Here is a 23,674-nt window from a genome sequence, read left to right on the forward strand (position 1 = left end):
CAAAGTTTTAAGTGTCTAAAGGCCAAAAGCTGGAAACTGCTGCTCTCTCCACCAAACCTGAAACTTGTGATCCACTTGGTCCAGGATTCAACTGCTCAGCTGGGATCTGAAAACTTAGTCCATACTCAATAACTGAGTATTGACTTTTTGCTTATTGCACAGACACTGGAACTGGACCAGACCTAGAAGTGTCCACATCCTTCGTCTTTCTTCATCCAAGTTCTAGGCCTGATGAGCTTTAATGTTGGCTCTAGAAATCTTGAGAGTGGGTTGAAAATGGACCATCAGCTCCTGGGCCCCTTAGATGTAATGATGGGGTTTAACCACGCCAACAGGCTTGGCCCCCTCCCACCTCTCTGGTCCTGCTTCCTCTATTACTGACCTCCATTTATAGTTTCCGCCTCCCCTCTTACATCCTAGTGCATCCTGTTGTACTCAACTGAGTCCACAGTGTCTGATATCAACTCAAGTATCATTCTGAAAGTGTCACTCTGATGATAAAGCTGCAGGTTTTCCACCTGTCACTTTCTCATTCGTTCTTATTGGTTGAGAACCATGTGGCAGCACTAGTTTCCTGAGACTAGGCCCTGGCCCATGGATATAAGCAAATGAGTTATGAAAGCAACAGCCTAATGAGGGAGAGTTGGGGCTGAGGCCTGAGGGGGTTGTCAAGGGGGCCCCTGGAGGAGGTTCCCTTACGTGACCAGAGGGAAGAGGGCCCATTTTCCTCCATGGGGTGCTGTACTGTGGTAATAAGGATGGCCAGGGCTTCTCTACTTGGCTCTGTGACAAGGGAATTGGTTCTGGTGGCTGTGGTGGGTCCCCGCCCTGTGAAGGGTCAGGCCACTCTCAGGCACCATGATCTCCTGGGCCCCTGTGAATGCTGGGTAGATGAAAAGGAGGCTGTCATCAGACCCCAGCCTGAAGAAGGGTCTCAGGGGCCCAGAGAAGTGTAAACGGGGACATGTGCAGATGTGCGATCTGTCCCTCATGTCATAGAAGGAGACATGTCCAATTTCATAGTCCAGGAAGGTGCCCACATGGCGAAGGTGCTCTGTCAAGGAGAAAATCTTCTCAGGAGAGGACAGGGCTCTGTATTGGATTCCAAACATCTCCAATGCCCAGAAGCCATTCTGAGGAACCAGTAGGGCCTCTCCTTTCCTCTCAACATCATCTCTACAAACCCCTACAGCCCAACCATCACGTTTTTGACCCCCACCTCCCAGTAACATCTCCCTGAGAAGAAGCTATCCAGGCCCAGGACATAAGGCTGACAGTTGAATCTCTCTGTGTTGTCAGGCATGCTCTGCCTGGACGGGATCCATCTCATACATCTCTGGTCCTCTGATAGGAATAGCTCAGGATGAGCAGTGTCCGGGTCCAGGACCACATCAGTTGCAGAGGAAGTCTCAGGTTTAGGTTTGAGGTCTCAGGAGATTGTGTGGTTCCTGGTCCCTAGAGAGGTCTCAGAAAGCTGGTAGAGATCCCCCGTGTGGCGGCCTTTTCCATGAAAGCCCCAGGTCCCAGGTAGCTCATAGACTGAGAATTACTTAGGCTGCACTTCCATCTCTTGAGTGATAGGAGCATTGCCTCAAGTAGAGGATAACTGGGGCTCTTGGAAATGTAGAAAATTTAGAAAATGAGGTGAAATAAATGGCTTCCACTTACTCTTGACCTTCTTAGATCTGCCCCCTCTTCTGTTCAAGACATACGATCTCTGGGACTCTCTTTAGTTAGAAACTTTCCCACTTGGCTTAAACCAGCAAAGAGGCCCTATCCCTCTCCCAGTGAAGCAATTAAGGCCAATTTCTCCCTACACAGGTTCCTGGGGGGTAAAGGGTCCTTTCGTTGGTCCTCTGTGTTCCACCAGGTTAACCAGAAGACAATTGATTTAAATGACTAACAAGGGCCCCCCTCACAGGGTAAAAAAGGAGGATAATGTCCCCAAAAGCTAACCTGCTGCCTGAGAGGTGTGTATGGCAAAAGGCAGGGGGAACTATCGCCATCCAGTTTTGCTTCAACAACCTGGGTCTGAAGTCTGCAGCTCTGACCTCTCTGGATACAGGAAATGCTTCAGACCCTGACATTCCACAGACTCTCCCATCTGTAGTCATTATTAGTTAGTCAATCTACATTTCCATTGTGTTAAAATGACTTTCTCCTTTCTCCAAGTTGATATGTATGACTGTGACAATTTTGAAATTCATATGAGGAAAGGGAAAGGTCTGAGTGCCATGGTATCAGATGAATCCTGGATTCCTAGGTGCTTTTGAGCAGAAGGTGGCAAATCATAAAATGCAAAGTGCTCATTAGGACCAGGCAAGTGGATTCCTTGCTCTCCCACTTGCCCACCTCTCTTCCCCTCACAGGCTGCACACAGAGTATCAGTGTTCTCTTGGAGCAGAAAGGCATTATTGCACCTGTCTGTGCACACCTGGGACAAGCTAGGGGAAGCTCATTGCATTCCCACACATGTCTCTTCAACTGTGCAGTCTGTGCCGTCTCCTAGGTTACAAATCATGAAACCATATTGTCTTCTTTCAAATTAATCCAGGATCCACAGAGCAACAACTACTACCATGTAACCTTTGTGGAGGTACACTGTGTATGGTAGACCTCCGTAATCATGGAATAAATTATTCTAAAACAGAAAGTTTGGTGGGAACTAAGCCATAGAGTTGATTGAGAGCTGTGGAGATTCCCTGACAGAAGAGGTGGGATCCAGCTTTGGGTGGGATACCGCTAGCGAACTGACCTCAGTTCCCTGCTGCCCCCCAGTCAGCTTTGGGCCCCCTTGTTCATCTCCTCTAATGTGTCCTGTTGGCTGACTAGTGGGGAGGAAGCTCAGTAACTGAGGGAATGTCAGAGGTGCTCATCAGCACGTGAGAGGGTTCTTCTCTATCCTGCAACAGGACAGACAGAGAGGTGAGCTTCATGAGATAACGGCAAACCAAGCAGAAGACAAATTGTGTCTGGAGTAGTTCAGGAAATGCTAAACTTATGCAATTCCTCTTGAAGTTGCTCTGAAAAAATAAACAGAAGCAAACGAATGTCCGCAATAGAGGGACTAAGAGAATCTGAGTTTGTATTAAACCATGAAGCACTGGCCATTTCATTGAACACAACTGTCCCTTTTTCCCCCTGTCTAAGGAATTGTCAGCATACCAGAAATGACGTATGATCAGGTGGATCGAGATTATCAGTACTGATTTAGGTTTGCTTTAGTTCAACAATATAGTGCTACATGTATCCAGGTGACTGGAGGCAACATTGCAGAATGGAAGCAAGCAAGCTCTGTGGATTCATTCCTAGCACATGAGTTCCAAGCTTTTCTTCCACCTCTATTAATTTCCTCTCTCTATTTTCCAGGCCTCTAGCTGTCAGAGCTGTGTCCTTTGTGTGACAGTGAACTGTACTATTACTCTTTTTACCTTTTATGTGAAGTTATTTCTCTTTTTCACACATTTTCCCCAGTTCCTTACTTCTTGTTTCTTTCTCTTCATTTTCAACCTCTTTTTCTCTTGACAGAATCTCTTTTTTCCCTGTGGAGTTTCTTGATAAGACAGATGCTTCCAGTGATGAGGAGGAGCAGAGTAGGCACAATGACAGCCAGGGCCACCATCCAGGGAGATGATGTGCTGGGAATAAAGTATTCTGAAAAGGGAGCCAGAAAAGTCCCGTTTAGTGAGAAAAAGGAGATGGGGGATGAGAGCGCCCCTCAGGGCTCATATTTAAAGACCTCCCCCAGGTCCCTGCTCTGTTGGTTTCTCCATCAGAAACCCAGATAGAGAAAGAGTCACCCACAGTGATTGCCAGGGCTGGGAGCCCAGGAGACAGAAAAAGAGAAACACCTGGAGTCACCATGAGAAGGACCAGGGTGAGTACAAGCTAACCAGCCGTGCTGGGTCACCACAGCCTCCACACTGGGACAAGCCACCATCCCTTCTTGCATGGAATATTGCAATGCCCTCCTCCTGCTTCTGCCCACACCCTCTGTAGTTGATCCTCAGAACAGCAGCCTAAGTGAGATAATGTTATGTCTTTGCTCAAAACCCTGCAATGTTTCCTATCCCACTCAAACTAAAAGGCAAAGTCCATTTGTGGCCTACATTGCCACATATGATCTGGACCTATTGCCTCTCTGAATTCATTTACTCCTACTCTCCCTGCACTCAACCATTCCAGCCACATCTGCCTCTTGGGGTTCCTTGAAACTGCCAGACATGTTCCTGCCTTAGGCCTTTTGCATATGCTATTCCTGCTACCTCACTTGCTCAGCCCTCAAACATCTGCATGACTCATGCCTCACTTGCCCAATGGCCATGTTTTCTGTGAAGCCTTCCATGACCATCCTATTTATAATTACAACTCCCCCATAGCACTCCCTATCCCCTCCTTGATTAATTTCTACAGTACTTATCACCATCTGATATAATCCACAGTTTAATTAATGATTTCACTCCTTAATTACTTCGTTTATTGGTCTCTGCTGCTCTAGAATATGAGCCCCATGAGAGCAGGGATCTTTGTGTACTTTGTTCTATGATTTATCTTTGGTTTGTAGAACAGAGCCTTGAGTATATGTGATGCTTGCTAAGTGTTTCTTGAATGAATTGATGAATGTCTGTAGATAGAGAATTTCCTTGCTCTGTCCCTTGGGAAATCCCACAAGCAGGAAGGGAGGGCTTCAGCAGGCAGCACCTCTGGGTGTAGATAGACACCCGCCCAGACCACTCTCCATGTTTATGATTTTTCTAAATGTTTAAAAATTGCTGCAGGATGAGGACGATAACAGGGAAAAAAGATCAGATTTACCATCAGAGAAGAGGCTCCTACCCATGTGTTTTGAGAATATTTGATTTTCCTCTTGTGACAAGGGGAGAGGCCCCAGCTCCACTGCAGCCTCCAGCCCTTCCAGGCCCAGGACCTTTCCACCCCACACCCCTATCTCCTCATCCATATTACAGGCTCCAATCTATCTGCTGAGGATCTGCCTCCACACAATGGACTCCAGAGGGCAGGGAAATAACCTGGAATGACAATCACAGTTTCTTTCTCCTGGCCAAGCAGGGTGCTGTTGATGGAGCAGGACACATTCCTCACAGAGGGGTCCCTGATGATCACAGCTGTGGTGACCATGAAGAGGCTGTCTGCATCCACAGTGTAAACTTCCTCCAAGGCGGGCACGATCTCACCATAAGTGTCCCTCCAAACCACTTGGGGCTCTGGGTACCACCCTACAGATGTGCACTCCAGCTGGATGCCCCCATTCTCATGGCCCTTCATTTCAATGAGGAGCTTAGAGCTCTGGCCTGAGGAAAGAGAACAGGGCTCAGATAACAATGCAATGATGTCTTAGCCAAAGTGTCTTAGAAGATCAACTCTTAATGGTGAGAGCCAAGGGAAGGGGGAAGACTGCAAGGGTCCAGCCTCCAGAGAAACTGATTACGCATATTCCATGCATTCTTGCAGTACCCCTTCTGTGAAGGGAGGAAGGAAGGAAAGGAAGGAGGGAGGGACAGAGGAAGGAAGGAAGAAGACAGAAAGGAGGAAAGTAAGGAAGAAGAGAAGGAAGGAAACCTTAACATTGGAGAACACCAGGAGACCAATATGCCAAATAAATGATGAGATCTCTAAGGAAAAGGGATTACATTGCACTTTTCTTTCTTCTCTACAGACCCCATTATAGTACCCACCTCCTAATAAATGTTTGTTGATTGATTCATTCAGCTAGAGATTTTAATGTTCTGACTTCTCTATGGGTGTGTCCACTCTGACCAGAAACAACCATGTTCAGGATTTCACTTTCAGCCCTGGGAGGACTTCTCAGTAGCCTTGGCTTCCTGAAGGTCTAGGTTAATATAAGGACAGAAACCTGCCCAGGTGGCAGAATCTTAAGAAATTTTTTGACCTCCAGATACTGACCATCCTCTCCTGGTTTAGGGCTTCACATCACCACAGATATCAGATAATCATGAGGAGCTGTTGGTTTTAAGGAGAATGGACAGAGCTAGTGTGAAAGCCAACTCTTACCTCAGTTCAGAGATGTTTATCTCCCATGGCCTCAGTCAATTTTAATGATTTTCTTATAGTCCCTTGACAACATCCACCTGTTAGAAAGATCTGGACACTCTGGGATCCTCAAGATAACGATATCACCTCCCCAGTGTCAGCAGAACATCATAAAAAATCCTAGGAATCCAGGCTCTTCGTAACTTATTCTGTCTTTAAAAGATTCTTCAATAAAAGAGATAACAGGTGTGAGAGAGCTGCAAATGCATGGTCCTGGCAGACTTCTGCCCCTTCAGCAATGTGTCCAGCAATCATCCTAATTGCTTTTAAGCGATTCCTTCATTAAGCTTATCCAACAAATTATACCAAAGACAAAATTAAAGCAATCACTTAACTTTTAGTGCTTCCTGATCAACTTGATTTTTGCCAACGATACCAAACCAAGTGGGCTCGCCTCCTGGTGAGTTAAATAAGACTCTACACCAGTGGAAGTTGTCTCACAAAGTAAAGTGTATTTGCAGCAAATTGGGCCATGAGGATTCGTTTCCAAAGTCATGGCGTCCCTGAACAAAGGAAAGCAGGAACTTTTATTTGGTTGTGAAATGAATATTCAAAAGGGAGAGGTGGGTATTCACTTGCACAGGCTCAGTTGGAGAACATGCTTCCACATAATGAAGCCTAAGCTCCTCTTGGAGAGATCTTTGCATTAAAGATAAGGCAAAGGTCATGGGCATAGCTCTTGTGGTGAGGCTTGGTCAGTTTCAGGACAGCTGGTGGTTACATCCTGGCTTGGTCAGTTTCAGGATGGCTGCTGCTTACAGCTCCTTAACACACAAAAGGAAAAGAAACAACCTGGAAAAACAATTAATTGCTTACAAATCCACCTTTGAGTTTTTCAAGGCACCTGGTAGGTGACACTAAGAGGAAAAAAAGCTAGTTGCATATTGAAAGGCTCACACAGAAACTTGGAAGTGGGATAAGACTCAAAATAATGAGGCAAGTTAGAAAGAAATTCTACAAAATATTCCATGATGTTCAGTAATGGCAAGCATGAGACAATAGACTTAAGGACAAAAATCAGTCAACAATTAAACAAACAAAAAACAATAAACAAACAAACAAACAAAATTCTACAACTCAATTCGGAGTGTGGCAGGCCAGTACAGGGTCATGTTGACAGGGAAAGAGTAGATAGTCCCCGCCACATCCACATCCACACTGTCAGCTGTGCAGTGCTGCTGTGAACAGAGTCAGGACACCAAGTTGAGAAACACTCCTTTAAGGATATTTTCTATTAATCAGATACAAGGTTGCCCTTCTGAGTAACAAAGATGCGATCTCCCACCAGCTGTGATTTGAGGCCCCCTGGAAAGGTCGCACTGTCCCAAAACCTCACTTCCACTGGTCTAATGGATTGAAATTCCATTTATTTCTCTGTGTCTTCAAGGCTTTTCCAGTCTTCAAACGTTTCTTTTTAAAGTATAATACACTGACTACAGGAGTGAGGTCATACCTTAAAGCAATTATTAATAAACTCCTAGAAATCCCAGTTTAAATGCCACTTCTGTTTTGAAGCCTTGCCAAATTCCTCTTGGCTGAATTCTCACTCTTTTTCTCTGTGGGGCTAACAGGCTTAGTACTTAATCATGCTTTCATGAAATCATCTGTTTACATGGGAGTCATTCTCACTATGATTAGTATTTCATGAAAGAAAAAAAAGGCAAAATGTATATTTATCAAGAATGAGATGTCCACTTGTTGTCGTTTGCTGGGCAGTCCTTGTTTATACCAGTTGTCCTGGTGCAGTTATTTACAGTTCTCCCCTCACTCTCCAAAGGGTACAGTTTGCATGATCAAGTACAAGGTTCCCCATCAAGAAGTCATGTGCCAGGCGCTGTGCTGGATGGGATTTCACATCAGATCCTCTCAGTCAGCCCAAGAGGTGCATGGCTCACTCCCCCACTGCATTCTGCAGTACTTCTTCAGATTGCTGTGTTTCGCAGACTGAAGTGTTGACATACTTTCTGAGAAGCTGACAGTATCTAGTGGCATGGACCCTACCTGAAACCAGTGCAAACAAGCTGAGGAGGTGGAAGAAGAGAAGGGACCCCAGCAGGGAGAAAGGCTGGGAAGCAGGTGGCTCCGTAAGCACCTCAGATGAGTCATCCAGGAGGGGCAGGGACCAGAGACCTAGGGGCACAGACACGGAGAAATCAGCCAAGGAGACTTGGCACCACAGTTCTGATCTAAGTCAAACTCTCTTATAACTCGTGTTGGTATCATGAGCGCCGCAACTTCTGTGTTCGGCAACCTCCTTTCTCTCTGGGATCAGGTATCTCCCGATAGATTGATTAATTAAAGATTCCATGGAATAAGCCAACAATACCAGGATCAGGGAGTCAGTTTTCTGCCCTTATATGCTCACTTCTCTTTGGCCAGAGTTGAGTTTCTTCAGTTGTCACTTCATATTCTTTCATACCCTCCCATCTTTCCCTTCCTCCTCCCCAGGAATCTGGCTGTTTGACCCCAGGTAAAGCCAGTCATGGAGACCCTCCCCAGCAGGAAGCTTTCCCTCTCCCAGGGGCCCAGCCTTTCTCTTCATCAAGTTCCCTCCCTCCATTTACCATCCCAACCTCACCCCAAGGCTGTAGCGATTCCCCCACGCCCTTTCCTACTTTCTACAATTCATTTCTGGGTTTTCTGTTGTCCTCTGATGCTCAAGTGATGATTTTCCCCTTATTCATTTTCTCTCTAACCGCTTACAGGCACAGTCACAACGAGAAAGCAGAGAAAAAAATTTTCTTCCTCTCCCATTAGTCACAGTGTGCGGAGCTGTGGGACATGGAACCAGGTCCACTCTCTGACCACAAAGTCCCAATATTTGCAATAAATAGTTTAGAGCCCAGGATTGTCTAGCTGTGAGTCAGTCAGCCAATGGTATACCAGAGCCCACTTTCTCCCAGTTACTAGGTAGAATACACAGAAACAATTTAAGAATTAAAATCAAACAGCTGCTAATAGCCTCTTGAGATGAAATGGCCTTTTAATTTCCTTTTTCTGTTTTCAGAAGCAAGATACTTTTCATTTTTTCCCGTAAAACCTTGAGATTCCCTGAGGATTGTGGCATCGCTGCTAACTAGGAGAAGAGTCTTCTGTGTGTAGAAGTGTCTATTTAGTAGAGGATGGGGTTGGGGGTGGAGAGGTGATGAGGTAAAGATGAACAGCCCTCTTTCCAAAGCCTGAAGGATCTTATTCAAGTTGTTTTGTTTGTGGAGGGCAGTGGAGAGATAGGGGGAACCGTGGAGACATAAGGGAGAACACAGGGAGGGGTTGGAGGAGTAAAGAATGAAGTAAGACAGCAGCTGCAGTAGTAGACTCTAGACTTTGTAGACTTCGTCATTCATTCAAAAACCATTGAGGGAGAGATGCTGAGGATCCTGAGAGGAAAAACCTCTTTCTTTTGGGGGCAGGAAGATGGCAGCAAAGAAAGATTTTCTAGTTGGGCTTCATCATCTGCCATTAGATGCACAAGTTGAGTCCAACAGCCCCCTACACCCACACAATGCTCCACTCCCATGCCCCATAGACCTGAATCAGGCCATTGTATTGATTTCTTCTAGAATAATCTTCCTGAGACACATTTATTCACATCTCCCTCAAGAGCCTAAATGCTTATACTGAAGGCCTCCGATTCTTTTCTGATTCAACTCAAAACTGTGCAGTTAACAGACTAGCAATGACTCCACAGTATCCTCCCAGGACTGGGTTGCTCTTGGGCAGGGACAGAAGAAGAGGCTAGGAGAGTCTAAGGGCCTGGTCTGCCTATGCCTCTATCTGAAGAAAATCAGACCCCAGGCATCTGGGGAAGTTTGTACCAGAAGTATACAGCAATGCCAGGCCTCAAACCCCTGTGGTAGCTGACTTGAGCTAGAGGGACACATATGTGTTCTGAGCATGAGGAAGACCTATTGTCCATGAGGTGGTTTACTAGGACACCAGGTCCCACCAGGGTGTGCCACTTTGGATCATGACAACATGACATAATTAATGTCCTTCATGAGAGGAATAAACCTAGAGAGTGTGTTCCTCCCTTTGATTCACCTCCAGCTGTGGATTCCTTCCAGGTGAGGCTAAGACATTCTGGTTCTTAAAAGTGGAAGAAGGCAGAAGAGTCAAAGAGATTCAAGAGAAAAGGAACAAGGAGAGATTCAAAGATTGAGAGAGACTCAATCTGCCATTGCTGCTTTGAAGATGGAGGAAAAGGGCCACAAGCTGAGAAAGGTGGCAGCCTCTAGAAGCCGGGAATAGCCCTCAGCTCATAGTCAGCAAGGAAAGGCACTTCAGTCCTACAACTGCAGACTGAATTCAACCAACAATCTGAATGAGCAAGTAAACAGATTATTCCCTAGGGCCTCCAGAAAAGAGAACAGCCTGTAGGCACCTTGATTTTGTCCTGGTGAGATCCATGTTGGACTTCTGACCTTCAGAAATGTGAGAAAATAAATTTATGTTGTTTTAGGTCCTGGAATTTGTGGTAACTTATTATGGCAGCCGTAGAAAACTAATACAATAAGGATTTTGGGAAAATGTTGCACTGAAGTTAACTGTGAAACTGTGGTGAGTACACCGTGGGGCATAAAATCTAGAAAAAGCTCAATTGAAGAATGAAGATTATTAATAAGTTTATTTAACAAATGTAACTTGACAACCACATGCCAGGTAAAGGGGATACAGTGGTGAACAACAACAGTGATGATAATAAAGAGTAGCCTTTCCCCAGTATCCATCAGTTGAAAGGAACATCTGTTAACATCAATGAATGATCAGGGGTGGAAATATCCCTTTCCTGGCGAGAGATTATACAGTGCGATAAAAATACCACTAAAGTTCATCTGGCTTCCCTCCTCTCAAATTCTTATTCTTCAGACAATCTTTAGGCGTTAAGTTAGGCTCCTAGAACCTTCAAAGGAGGATTGGTTCTGGCTCCATGATCACGCATCACATTGACAGAGTGGGTGCACATGTACCCATCATTAGTGAAGAGTTTGGCCTCTAGTCCCTTCACATCCTGTGTGATGCAGTCCCTGTGAAATCATTCTCTGGACCACGTCCCCCTGCAGACTCAATCCAATGAAGTGCTGGGCCTATGGCTCTGACAATTGACCTTGAAGGAACCAAGTGGGGTGTGGCCTCCATAGTCACTCACAGTGATCTTTAATGTGAGGTGCCCTGGGCAGCAAAACTCAGGGCTGGATATGGTCCCACGGGGGCAATGGGACAGGAAAAGAACAACATGCTAGGGCAAGGGGGTGGGACAAGGGCTTAACCTCTCCCAGCAGCACAAATTTCCATGTGAATTATATAAGTTACTTAACTTGGCCCGGCCTCAGTTTCTACATTCTCAAAATGAGACTACCTTGCAGGGATTTTGTGAGGATTAAATGAGTGAAACTTACTTAATGCATTTAGCACAGCACCCAGTACATTTTGTCTACAAATGTTAGTTATTGTTGTTCAAATCTTAGCTGTCATTCACTTGCTGAGTCCCTTTTGGAAAGTTAATTCACTTTTATGCACCCCCGTTTCTTTATCATAGAAAGGAGACAAAAAAGTACCAAAATCACCTGTCATGTGGAATAATGGAATTAATGTTAGTGAAGCACTTCACACAGTGTATGCATTTAATAAGTATTTTATTGATATGATGCGTTGCTGTGAAGGAGGAGGCCCTCAGCTCCAGGCTGGGCAGGGGGGAGCAAGCATGTTACTCAGCCTGAGGGTCCCATTTCTCATCAGCAGAGCCCGGGTCTCACTGGGGTCTCCAGGGAAAGGTCAGACACTAAGTCAGTAACAAGGGAAGTCTGCACTCAGGTCAGCGCTGGGCAAATGGCCAAGGCTGTGGTATCCACTGTCGAAATTCCGAAAACAGGATACAGAGGCCCAGAGAAGGAGGTGTGCGGGAAGGTGTCGATATGATTTCCATCCATGGCATTGTAGAATGAGACCTCACCAGTCTCATAGTCCAGGAAAACCCCCACTCTTTGAGGAGGGTGGCAATTGTCAGGTTGTTCAGAGGGTCAGCGAAAGCCTGATAATCATTCCCATTAGACAGCCTTACAATCCTAAATCCATTCCTGGGTGCTATATAAACAGAAAATTTCCTCTCTACATTCTTCCTACACACCCCAACTACCACTCTTTCCTATACCCCACATCCACCTCCCAGAAATGTTTCCCTGACGTGAAGCTCTTGCAGCCAAGAACAAAGTTAAAGTTTTCAAATGTCTTAGGATTGTATGGTAGAAACCATGGTGTGTGTGCCCTCTGCAGGATCCTTTGGTCTCCGGAAACATGGAGGATGGGGTGTGCAGTGTTCAGATCCAGAATCATATCCACTGCAGAAAGTATGGGATGGGCCATGGGATCAGCCATTGTTCCCAAACCTCAGAGCCTTGGCCTTCAAGACCTGGGTCTGGCAGAGGAGGTCTCAGTCCAGAGCCTGGTGTACCCAGACTGCCCTGAAAGTGACCCTCTCAGCAATACCAAATGAAAGGCCCATGTGTCTTCTGATTAGTGGAGTACAGTGTTGAGGGTCAGAATCTGCCTAACCTGACATCTCTAGCTGGTTCCTTCCTTCCATCTTTCACCTATTTCCTGCCCTAAATGATTCAGTCCACCTGTGCTTTACAGTCATATAAATATACATATCACTCCTTGCTCTACCACTTCTGAGCCGAATGACTTCTTTTTCTGCAGTCTCTTTTTCCGTAGTCTGAAGCTATATAATATCTTTGAGCCTTAATTTCCTTATCTGAAAAATGGGGATAAAAGTACTAATATCTAGGGTAGAAATAGAAAATACATGTTTTATATTTAGCCCAGGGCCAGGCATGGAGGAAGTGCCTCATATTATAATAGCTGAGATGCCTTTTCTGTGCTAGAGGCCATGTTGGGGGCTTTCTGTGCTCCCAGATCCACTCTCCCACTTTCTCTCCCCTCTTCTGGGCCCTAGGAATCTATCTTCTCTGGACAGCATCCCTGGGCTCCCTTGCCTCAGGTTACCTGTTAGATTTGGCCAATGGGAGGTACTAGCTAAAGATTGGAAGGAGAAAGAAAAGAGAGGCACAGCATTTATTTCCCCTCACTTCCTACCTGCCATCATCAGATGGCAATGCTCTAACAAAGGCATGACTCCTCTCAGGCAGCCCTGTCCTTGAGCTACAGCTTCCTCTGGGCTCCAGTAACTGCTCCCTCTCCCTATTCCTTCAAGCCTAGGGGTGGTGACAGCTCCCCACTATTGTCAGCCCTGGGGAACTTCACATTCCCTTTTTGGTTTCCCTTAACCCCACTTCTGCCTTTGTAAAGAAGTCCTTTTCTAAACCTTCAGTCATCCGGTTTGAACATGCCATGTCTTTCTTCTTGGTTTTTAGACCAATGCACATTCATTACTTCATTTAGTCTTTCCCTCAACCCTCACATAATAGGTTTTATGATCACCATTTAAAAATGAAGAAACTAAAGTTCAGAAACATTAAATAACTTGGGGACCCACAGGGGCAGGAGGTGGCATAAGAAGCTTGAGTAAAGCAAAGATCTTTGTGCACTGCCTTCTCTTCTTGGTCATTCCCCATGCTCAGTCTTCCTGCAGTATTAGTTCACTCTGCTTCTCCTTCCCCTCAGCTCTACCCTTTGTCTCTCTTCCTTCCCATGAAGATCTCTGGAAGCCCAGGATAACAATTCTCCCTTGTTCTCTGGGGTCTCAGCAGGAAGGCCCTGGAGATGGGCACATCTTTGAGACCAGGACCTCAAGTCATCCACCCGGAACTCTCCCAGTCATGGGGACTTTTCTTGCCAGAATCTCAAGAGTTGGAGATGAAAAACGGAATATGGTCCCTCAGGTTGTTGTCCTAGAGAACATACAGTGATTCACTCACCAGCTTGGAAGAGGGCCATCTTCCATTCTGAAAGGCAGGAGACACAGATAAGGAAAGGGCATTATTTCTGTCCTTGCCCCCACCCATTCTCCTCAGTAAGCCTTTTCTCTCTCCCTTTCATCAGTCTCTTCCAAGGTGCAGCTTCCTTCATCTACAGCTCTGCTGGTTCAGGCATACAGCCTCTCCAAAATAGTGAACTTTCTACCCTCCATCACGTGGGAGTGCAGGCCACATGGCCAGGCTTTGCTAGTGTGGGGCATGTGTGACAGCAGGCTGTGGGATGACCGAAAATGCCAAGATGCTGTAACTGGAAGTTCCTTCTGAGGCTCTAGAAAAGCAGGAGTGATATCCCCCCCAGAAAATGATCCTCCAGGTTAGATCTGATTATTCCTCCTGGGAATGCCAATGGGTCACACAGCAGAGAAATGGCTTAAATGCTTAGTACACATATTCCAGGAAACTCAGAGAACATCAGGGTCACTCACCAGCATAGTTCTGAGACTTCTCTCCACCTACAATGGAAGAAAGGTACAGATGTCACCTGAACAATGTCAATTCTGAGTCATGTCCTTTCTCTTTTTTTGCACCCATCTAATCTTTCTGGCCCTCATCCCCATGCTTCGTACACACTGCCTCTGCCTGTTCAATTCTCTCCTCCCATCTCCTCCTTGATATCAAGTCTGAGAACATCAATTCCATGCTGATGATACCACAGACACCATGTAAGTACTTTCCTAGCTGAGACCCGGCAGATCTATTCTGTATGTATATGCACTCCCATACCTGGGCACAGGTGTCACTGTGTGTACACGTGTCTGGGTATGTGCACTAGAACCCATCTGTCTCAAGCTGTTATGTCCTGCCTACTCCTGAAAAGAATTGAGCAACATGACGAGGAACTTTCAGATACTTTTTTTTTTTAAAAGCAGTTCAAATAAATCTGTGACACCTGAGCTATTGTGGCTACTCTCTCTTTTTTTTTTTTTTTTTTTTTTTTTTGTGAAGGAAATCAGCCCTGAGCTAACATCCATGCTAATCCTCCTCTTTTTGCTGAGGAAGACCAGCTCTGAGCTAACATCCATTGCCAATCCTCCTCCTTTTTTTCTTCCCCAAAGCCCCAGTAGATAGTTGTATGTCATAGTTGCACATCCTTCTAGTTGCTGTATGTGGGACGCGGCCTCAGCATGGCCGGAGAAGTGGTGCGTCTGTACGCGCCCGGGATCCAAACCCCGGCCACCGGTAGTGGAGCGCGCGCACTTAACCGCTAAGCCACCAGACGGGCCCATGGCTACTCTTTTTAAACACAGTTTTCTCTCATCTTCTTCTCTGATTTTCTCATTCTTTTAAATCTTACATTCTTTGTTTTCTTCTCAGCAGCCTACAGATTATGTAAAGCAACATGTGAGATTCCAAGCATAGGGAAGTCACTTCATCTAGAGAGTTCCATCCCCATCCTCCTCCTTTCCTTTCAAGTGTACCCTGGATATTCCCTGGTGCCTTGCTGGGCTGAAGAGTCTGTGGGCCCTTCCTGGAGAGAGATTGAAGGGCCTTTTCTACATTAAAAAACCATGATTCCCCTGTGCTTCCCCACAATCAGCCACACTTTCTTTCCCTCCATAAAGGGATCCAGGACATTTCTCAGCCATGGGCAGAGTTATAGGTGTGTAAAGGCTGGAAATATCTTAGTACAGAGTCTTAGATGCAAATTCAGAGAAAACGTCAGAACCACTCACAAGCCATGTACTGGATCTTTCTCCACTCTGCAATGGAAGAAATGTGAAGAGTCATTCAGATGCTTAAAGCAGTGAAAGGGAGACATATATAGGTCCCTGTAGGAATAGGAACTTACTGAGCTCATGCTGGAGCTCCTCTGGAAAATAAGGAGAAAAAAAAATTACTGATGTAGGAACGGAGCAGGGAGGAACTCTGGAAAACAAACCTTACAAATGACCCAGTGTAGGGGTAGGTGCATGGGGTGGGGATTGGGTGAGGTCCTTGGGGGTACTCTCCGCTAAGCCAGTGCCTTAGTTTCCCTCCCTGGTCTGATACCTCTTGTCCTTCCTTCCAAATCCTTTTCTGCTTGCTCTCTTTCTTTCTCCTTCTGCTGTCGCCATAGGAAGTAACCCAACACTGCAAGAATCAGCAGTAAGATGGGTAGTGTCCCCGCCAAGGCCGCAATCCAGGGCCAGGCCCTCCAGAAGGGGTCTGCAACGGAATGGAGCTTCAGCCTCTTACCCCCAGGGCAGAGATCACAGAGCTGATCTCACGACATTAAATGATCCTTCTCCTTCTAAACTCTCAGTGACCTTTGTATAACAATTCAGTAAACTCTTACTGTAACATAATACTATTACTTGTCTTGAAATGTCTGCTTCTCACATCTGAATATGAGTTTCTTGAGCATCAGAATCATGTTTTTTTCTAATTTAATTTTTCAACAGGTTACCTTTACACGGTTCAAATATCAAAAAAACATGAAAAGTCATCCAAGTCTCCCATCCACTCCCTCCTCTCTCTCCCAATTTATTAGCCTCTCATTAGGCAGCTTAATGGGGTGGTTAAGAATATGAACTTAGGAGCTGGAGGGGCTTGTGTTCAAATTCTGGCTCCTCCACTTGACTGGGAGTGTGATCTTGGACTAATTACTTCACTGCTCTGCTCCTGGTCCCCTAATCTGTAACATGGGTTAATAATAGGACCCCACTTGTAATGTTAAAAGATTCAGTAAATGCTTATAATGCCTGATACATAGTGAGTGCTATGCAAGTGTGTATTACATTTTAAAAATATAAAGATATGCTTATTTTTTCTTGGTTACACCAAAGATAGATTTCTCTACAAACTACTCTGCATCTGGCTTTTTCTCTTCATCTTGGAGATCCTGCCATTAGTACAGAGAGAATGTCTGTGTTTCTTTCACAGCTGTGCAATATTCCATTGCATAAAAGTTTTCCATTGATTGACACGCACATAGTTTCTAACTTTTTGCTATTATAATTAATGCTATAAGAAATAACATTTTACATGGGTCATTTAGTATAAATGCAAGAATATCTGTGAAATAAATTCCCAGAAGTGGGATTTCGGATCCGTAAGTAGGTACTTTGGAGAAATATACTATATGGTCCCAATAACAGTTGTGCCAATTTATACCAAAAATATATCAAATTATGTCAACAAATGTCTAAGAGTAACAGTCAACCCACAATCCCACCATCAGAAAGTGTGATCTACCACCTCACTCTTGTTTGTTTTGTTTTGGTGCCAATCTCACAAGTGGAAAATGTTCTTCTATTGAGTGAGATAGGACACCATTTGGTGTGTTATTTCCTTTTCTGTGAACTAATAATTCATATCCTTCACTCATTTTTCTACTGGGTTGTTTTATATTTTAAGGAGATTAGCTCCTTCTCTAAGATATGAGTTGTATGTATTTTTTTCATTTGTGTTTGCTTAAGGGTCTGATCTTTAGCATTTTCCCACAATTCCCATTGCCTTTTACAGTTACCGGCACACAGGAAATACTCAAAATATTTGTGAGATAAACAGATTTATGGGGAAAGGAAACATCCCTGGAGTAAGAGGAAGCCTCTGGGTCCCTGCTCTGTGCCTTATATTCACTGCAGAGACCCAAGTCAGCAACAGAGAATCAACATTCTTCTTCTTTCAATAGCCAGAGCTCAGCACAGTGAGGATAAGCAGAAAACTGACTTGCAATGGAAATCCTGGCTGTCTTTTTCTGTCTGGGAAGGGATTTCTGATGATACAGGACACTCTTCCCCAGAACTGCCTTTCAGGATCAAGGATGCTGCAACTGTACACAGGCTGGATCTATCTGTATCCAATGGTACTGCACAGCTGGCATGCCTCTCCCTGTGTTTGAGGCCGGGGATACCAGCTGGCAGACATGCAGTACAGATGGATGCTTCTACTCTCATAACCCTTATTTCAAGAAGAAAATCAGAACCCTTTGCTGTGGAAGGATAAATGAGCTTGAAATCTTTGGAGACTCCTGTATTGAGTCTCAACACAAATCAGAGGCACACTCACATTAGGTAATTCAAAGGCTGTTTCATTAAGGAGCTATTTACAAAAGCGTGGTCATGGGAAGGGGAAAACTATACGGAATAGAGCACTACCCCAGAGCCAGGAACAGTGGAGATATTACCACCCACCTCTAAATCCAAAGAGAGGTGGAGAAAAAGCCATTTTGAAGACCTAAAAGTAGATAATCATGTAGACAGGGACTTCTTAAGAGTAGTTATGATCTTGGGGAAGGGAATGCAGCCAACTAGAGGTGGTCCTGCAGGGAGAAAGCCAGGGGGATAAGTACTTAGACCTCTCTTTCCTCTCTTCCTCCATCCGTCTTCTGCTATGGCTCCCCAGTGATCAAACCCAGCAAGATGCTACAGGGCAAGAGAGTGCCCGGAGAAAAAGAAATCAACATGATCTCAGAGTTCTCCTGTTGAACATAAGCAATTTCATGGAACATCAACATCAGACAAGGGCACTTTGTCACTATGATGGGTCAAGACAAAGACAAGACCACTCAACAACTGTGTTTGAACATAGAGGAAAATATGAATACTGTCCAAACTACAGTCATGAAGAAACATTTCCCTGTCCTGGCTATGAGTGACTGCTGCTCCTTCACCAATTAAAGCTTTAGCGTCACTCAAGTCATTCTTCTAGATAAGAAGTCTTGAGACATCCACACACAGCATCAAACCCTCCACCTTCCTGACAGAAACCAATCCAGATCAAAACCACACTTCAACATACCCTCCCCCAACTCCCCTAACATAAGCCCAAATTCTATACCAAGTCTTCTTTAACACCCTCTTACTGAGACGCCCCACAGTTCCTACATGGTGTGCATTTTCCCTCCCTGCAAAATGTAATAAACACAACTGGGTCAACTCCAGGTGTGTTCCTGGGAGCCTTTGACTGGAGAACATTGGCAGCACAGATGCTGTCCTACAGGTCATCCTCCCAGGGCCTACAGCAATCTGCACCTGGAGGGGCCACAGAAGCTATCCGGAACACAACTGAACCCAAACAACTATGTGCCATCACTGAGGTGATATTTTATTATCCTTTCTATCCTCGACCTTCCACTTCCCTGCTTATACCCTGGTGGCCAGCATGAGGGAGTTCTTTACTTGATATTATAGGGCACAGGAGAGATTCTTCCTGGAGGAAAGCCTGTGACTTTCCCAAGGGCCTCAGAGAAACAAAGTGGGAAGGCAGTGGAGGCAATTCTAGTGAATTGCCAGGATGCTCTGAGGTGTATTGCAGCATGACCTCTGCCTCTGCGCACAGGTTCCAGGTAGCAATGAGTTCAGAACAAAACCTGGAGGCTCACCTGCAACCTTTAGCTGCATCATGGTGTTTTCAGAGAATTTGTCCTCTTGGAAATAACACAGGTAATTTCCACTGTCAGAGGCTCTGATGTTGTAAATTCGGAGAGTAGCCTTCCCTTCAGCGATGCCATCTCTTAAAATCGAAGTTCTCCCTCGATATTCTGCCATCTGTATGTCTTCTACCTCCTCCCTATATGAGTACCTGTATACTACCTCCCTAAGGCTGGATCTCAACCATAATAGTTACATGGTCTCTGCGCTCATCACTGGGGACAGATGACAGGACAGATCAGCATATTCACCCACTAGGGCAAGGATGGGCCTCGAGGGTCCAATCACAGCAAATTGACCTGATTGGTAAAAGGAAAAGCTTCATCAGAGAGAGTTAGTGAAATGAGGTGGGGGGGGGGAGTGACGGTCTCAGCAAGGGGGGGTGAGGCATGAAAAACCTAGAGAGGAATATGATCCTAACAGAAGTATAATTTGTCTTAATGGCATGTGCACCTTCAGTTTGGGATGGGACTTCCAAGGCCTGAGAAGTTGTTAGAGGTTCTGACTGGACACTAATAGGTAATTTTCTGCTTCAGATACATAAAAGCAGAATGTTCCGTACCTGAGCAAGGGGTAAGCAGCTGGACCAAGACGAAGCAGACAAGGAGGTTGAGCAGAGGGTAGTCTAGGGAACTTGCCATTTTCATCTGTGCTGCAGAGAGACACCAGAAAGAGTCAGGCAGAAATTATAACCTGGGAGAAGATGGCAAATTCCATATCAAACCTCCTCCTCCCCAGGGCCAACTCAGGGTGAACCACACAGTCACTAGCGTGGTGACTCAAGATACTCTTCTGCCAAAATGTCTGCTTGGGAGTCTCTTTACTTTGAGTTCCAACATGGAAAATCACTCATAAAAATATGTAATGTTAAATGTACATACATTTAACATGTAAATATTATGTAAGTAGCATTAAATATACATACATGAACCCTAACCCATCAAGAAATCCTTGGCTCTACTGTCGAACTAGGTTCAGAATCCTTCCACTTTCCCACACTTCCCCTGCTACAGCCATGTCCAAGCCTCCACCATCACACTCTGATTAATGCAGGAACCTCCTTTCTGGGTCTCCTGATTCCACTTCTGTACCCTACAGTCTATGCTCAACACAACAGCCAGTAGGTCCCCTGAGTCACATCGTGCCACTTCTCTGCTCAGCACCTTCCAGTGGCTCCCTTTTCACTCAGAGTCCAAGAATGGCCAGCGTGGCCCTCTAGGGCCTGAACCTCTCACGTAACCCCCCCACTCTCATCGTTTGCTCCAGCTTCTCTGACATTCTTGCTAGTCCTTGAACAGACCAGGACAGAGGACCTCAACCCTGACTCTTCCTCTACCTGGAACCCTCTTCCCCCAGCTATCCACCAGGCTCACTCCCTCACCTCCTTCAAGTCTTTCCTCTAAAGTCATGAGACCTTCTCTGACCACGGGATTATGGCAAACTTCTCCCATCTCCCTGAACCTGCTCTCTTTTTCTCATTGAATTTTCACCATCTAACATATCCTGTGTTTACTCTGTCTCCACCTGCTCGAGTGGGAAGCTCCACAAGGCAAAGACATTGGTCTATTTTGTTTCCTGCTGTATAACGAGCCAGTAGAACAGGGTGTGGTTCACATGGAACCCTCAGTAAATATTTGTTGGAAGAATGACTGTATGAGGGGTAACATATTAACCTAGCAAAACTCACTAACATTATCAATCAATTTAGATGATCACGTTAACTGGTTGCCATCCAACAGGAGTGAAGGTGGAGAGTTGTGAAGACAAGCATCCACCTCCTTAATGATGTTGCTCTTTTGGTCTGGCCTAGAAAGCAGAGCTCACCCTCTTGTGTTCTGACTGGGACTGGCCTGTATTAATATATTTATTCCTATTTTTTAACGAAGTGGTTTCAAGGAGCAAGAACGTCCTGGGTATGCATGTAAGAATGTTACAACTCAGTGTGACTAGTGTACTCTTTTCACAATTGTTCTTTGTGAGACAAACAACCCTGGGAAGGAAATTATTCCTTTTCTGTCTTCTCTTTCCCCACGTGTTCCCCAATGTTTCCTGGCACATGGCCTCTGGGTTCACCAGCAATGGATAAGTTCCCTGGTCTTAGTCTGTCCACTGCTAGAGAAGTGCCATTTCGAGGCAGAGATATAAGAGCTGGTACTTGAAAAGTAGGGGCGAATATGTGAAGCAAGGAACACACAGCAGCCCAACAAAGCTCGTGCCTCTACAAAGCGCTGAGGTTCTCTCAGTTCAGAGGCAGGGCCCCTGCAACTCCATACTCCCTGCCCAGTGCTCCAAACTGTATCTTGGCTCAGAAAAGCATCTCCATCATCTTTTGGGAGTGCTCTGTGGCATCGCTGTGACTGTTTATGACAAGGGAAGTGTGGGGCCCATACCAGCTGGCAAGGCTTGATTCTAGCTGGAGTTCTAGCTTGGCTTCCATCCTAAATACCCCAGACTTGGCTGCATCCCTAGATAGTGGAGAGCTTGAGAGCAGGCCTGGGTGGATTACTCAGAGACAGGACTGAGATCTCTGGACCAACCTCTTCCCTTCTCCCTTGGGCTTCTCCCATCATATATCTTCTCCTTCCCTGAAGATGTCAGGTGGAATAGGGTGGTGACAAATTACTTGAGGGTATGTCCTTCTGGGGAGATTCACTGTGAACTCTTCTAAGCTGCAACCCATGGCCATCACTTAATTCAAATCACCCAACATCAGACTCTGGTTAAGATCCAGGCAGACTCCCTGGTGGAGGCTCTGGAGTCAGTCAGAGGCTGAACTCACCACTTCTTAGTCACAAGCCTAGTGAATAGGAGAGCTGGGAATAAGACCAGGTCTCACCCATCTTTTCATTCATTCATTCAATAAACATTTACGGAGCACACACTGTGCTCCAGGCCCACTATGTGTTAGGTGTAGGAACAAAATGGGGGTGGAAACTAGGTGATGGCTCTATGATTTACAAGCTGTGTGATCTCAGCCATGTGACAAAACCTATCTGAACTTCAGTCACTCATGAAACAATGTGAAATATGAACTGTAGAATGTGCATAATTGGCCCAGCAATTCCACTTCCCGATATCTGGTCCAGCAAAGCACTTGCATGGGTCCAGAGAGAAGCATGTGTAAGGATGACACTGCAGTATGATTTTTAAAAGAAAAAAGCAATAAACAACCTAACCACCCATGGGAGACTGGTTAGTTAAATAATGGCTCAGCACTATGAAGCAATTCATTCTGGCAGTTAAGACTAATTTATAGTCACTAACCCAGATAATCAAGATATATTAAGTGAACAAAAAGCACATTGAAGAGCAATACTAATGATTCTATTAAAAAACAAAAACAAAGCTATAAATTTGTATACACACGTTTATGTAATTGCCTTGAAAAGGATACATGCTACACTGAGTACTGGGGATTGAGTGAAAGATATTTTTGTCTTTTGCACCCTATACTTTGAAAATTATATGAATACTTTAAATTTTAAAAGTATTCATTTATAACTTAATGATTGAAAATTGTTAGAAGTAACTATGGTGATTGCAACACATTAGTTGTACATTAAATACCAATTCTTCCAAAACAAACCAGCATGAGGCCCCAGTCACAGTACCTGCAAGTCTGGGAGCTGCCGGGGGACAAGGTAGCAGGAGTCTGTGCAGCTGGTTCTGCTTCAGACCCTTGTCTGAAACCTGGACACGGTCTCAGACAGAATATCGCCTTTCAGTACATCCTCTCCTCTTCAAACCATTCTCTATGCTGCTAGAGAGAGGACAGTATTATTATTATCATAATAGGTAACAATGTCTCACCTGTCTTCAGAGTGGGGAATATGTTTTCACTTATGTTTTAGAATACTTATTGAAAGTTTCTCCATTCAGGTTGCCTCCCTCCCACTAAATTTCCCAGTGCAGGTCCTTACCTTTTGCAGTGCCTCTTGCCCCCATCCCCATCTCCTCACCACACACAAGCACTAAACCCCTTTCTCTGGGTGAGGACTTCCCTGTACCCACTCTCAGCTTTTTAGCCTCTCTCCTTGCAGGGCCTGTGGCCCTGGCTTTTACCAATTTCCCCCACTTACCCCTTGGCATTCCCATCTGAAAATCACAGCCCATTGAATGAAGGTAATCAATAGTTCTCGATTAATCTTAACAGTCTGCTCTGGAAGAAAGGGAAAAGAAAGAAAGGCAGCTCACGGTGAGAAACAGTAACAGAGTCCCTCATTGGGAGAAAAAGGTTTTTGATTGGCTCAGAGTGGAGTTTCTTATCTGTTGCTGTACAGAAACCAGTGGGGAAGGTTAGAATGAAAACTGAAA

The 23,674-nt window shown here is 45.2% G+C and overlaps 1 protein-coding gene and 1 pseudogene across 1 annotated transcript; both read right to left on the reverse strand.

Annotated features, from left to right (window-relative positions):
- Positions 1-773: 773 nt before the first annotated feature.
- Positions 774-8,489, reverse strand: LOC131413356 (butyrophilin subfamily 2 member A2-like). The gene is given in 7 exon segments (XM_058553904.1): positions 774-1,198; positions 1,201-1,428; positions 3,483-3,531; positions 3,533-3,654; positions 5,031-5,354; positions 8,074-8,202; positions 8,438-8,489. Coding segments are annotated over 7 exon segments (1,329 nt in total).
- Positions 8,490-11,726: 3,237 nt separating this feature from the next.
- On the reverse strand, positions 11,727-23,090 carry LOC131414032 (butyrophilin subfamily 3 member A3-like; annotated as a pseudogene).
- Between the last annotated feature and the right edge of the window lie 584 nt (positions 23,091-23,674).

The sequence above is a fragment of the Diceros bicornis genome, chromosome 14 (genome assembly GCF_020826845.1).
Source record: "Diceros bicornis minor isolate mBicDic1 chromosome 14, mDicBic1.mat.cur, whole genome shotgun sequence".
NCBI lineage: Eukaryota > Metazoa > Chordata > Mammalia > Perissodactyla > Rhinocerotidae > Diceros > Diceros bicornis.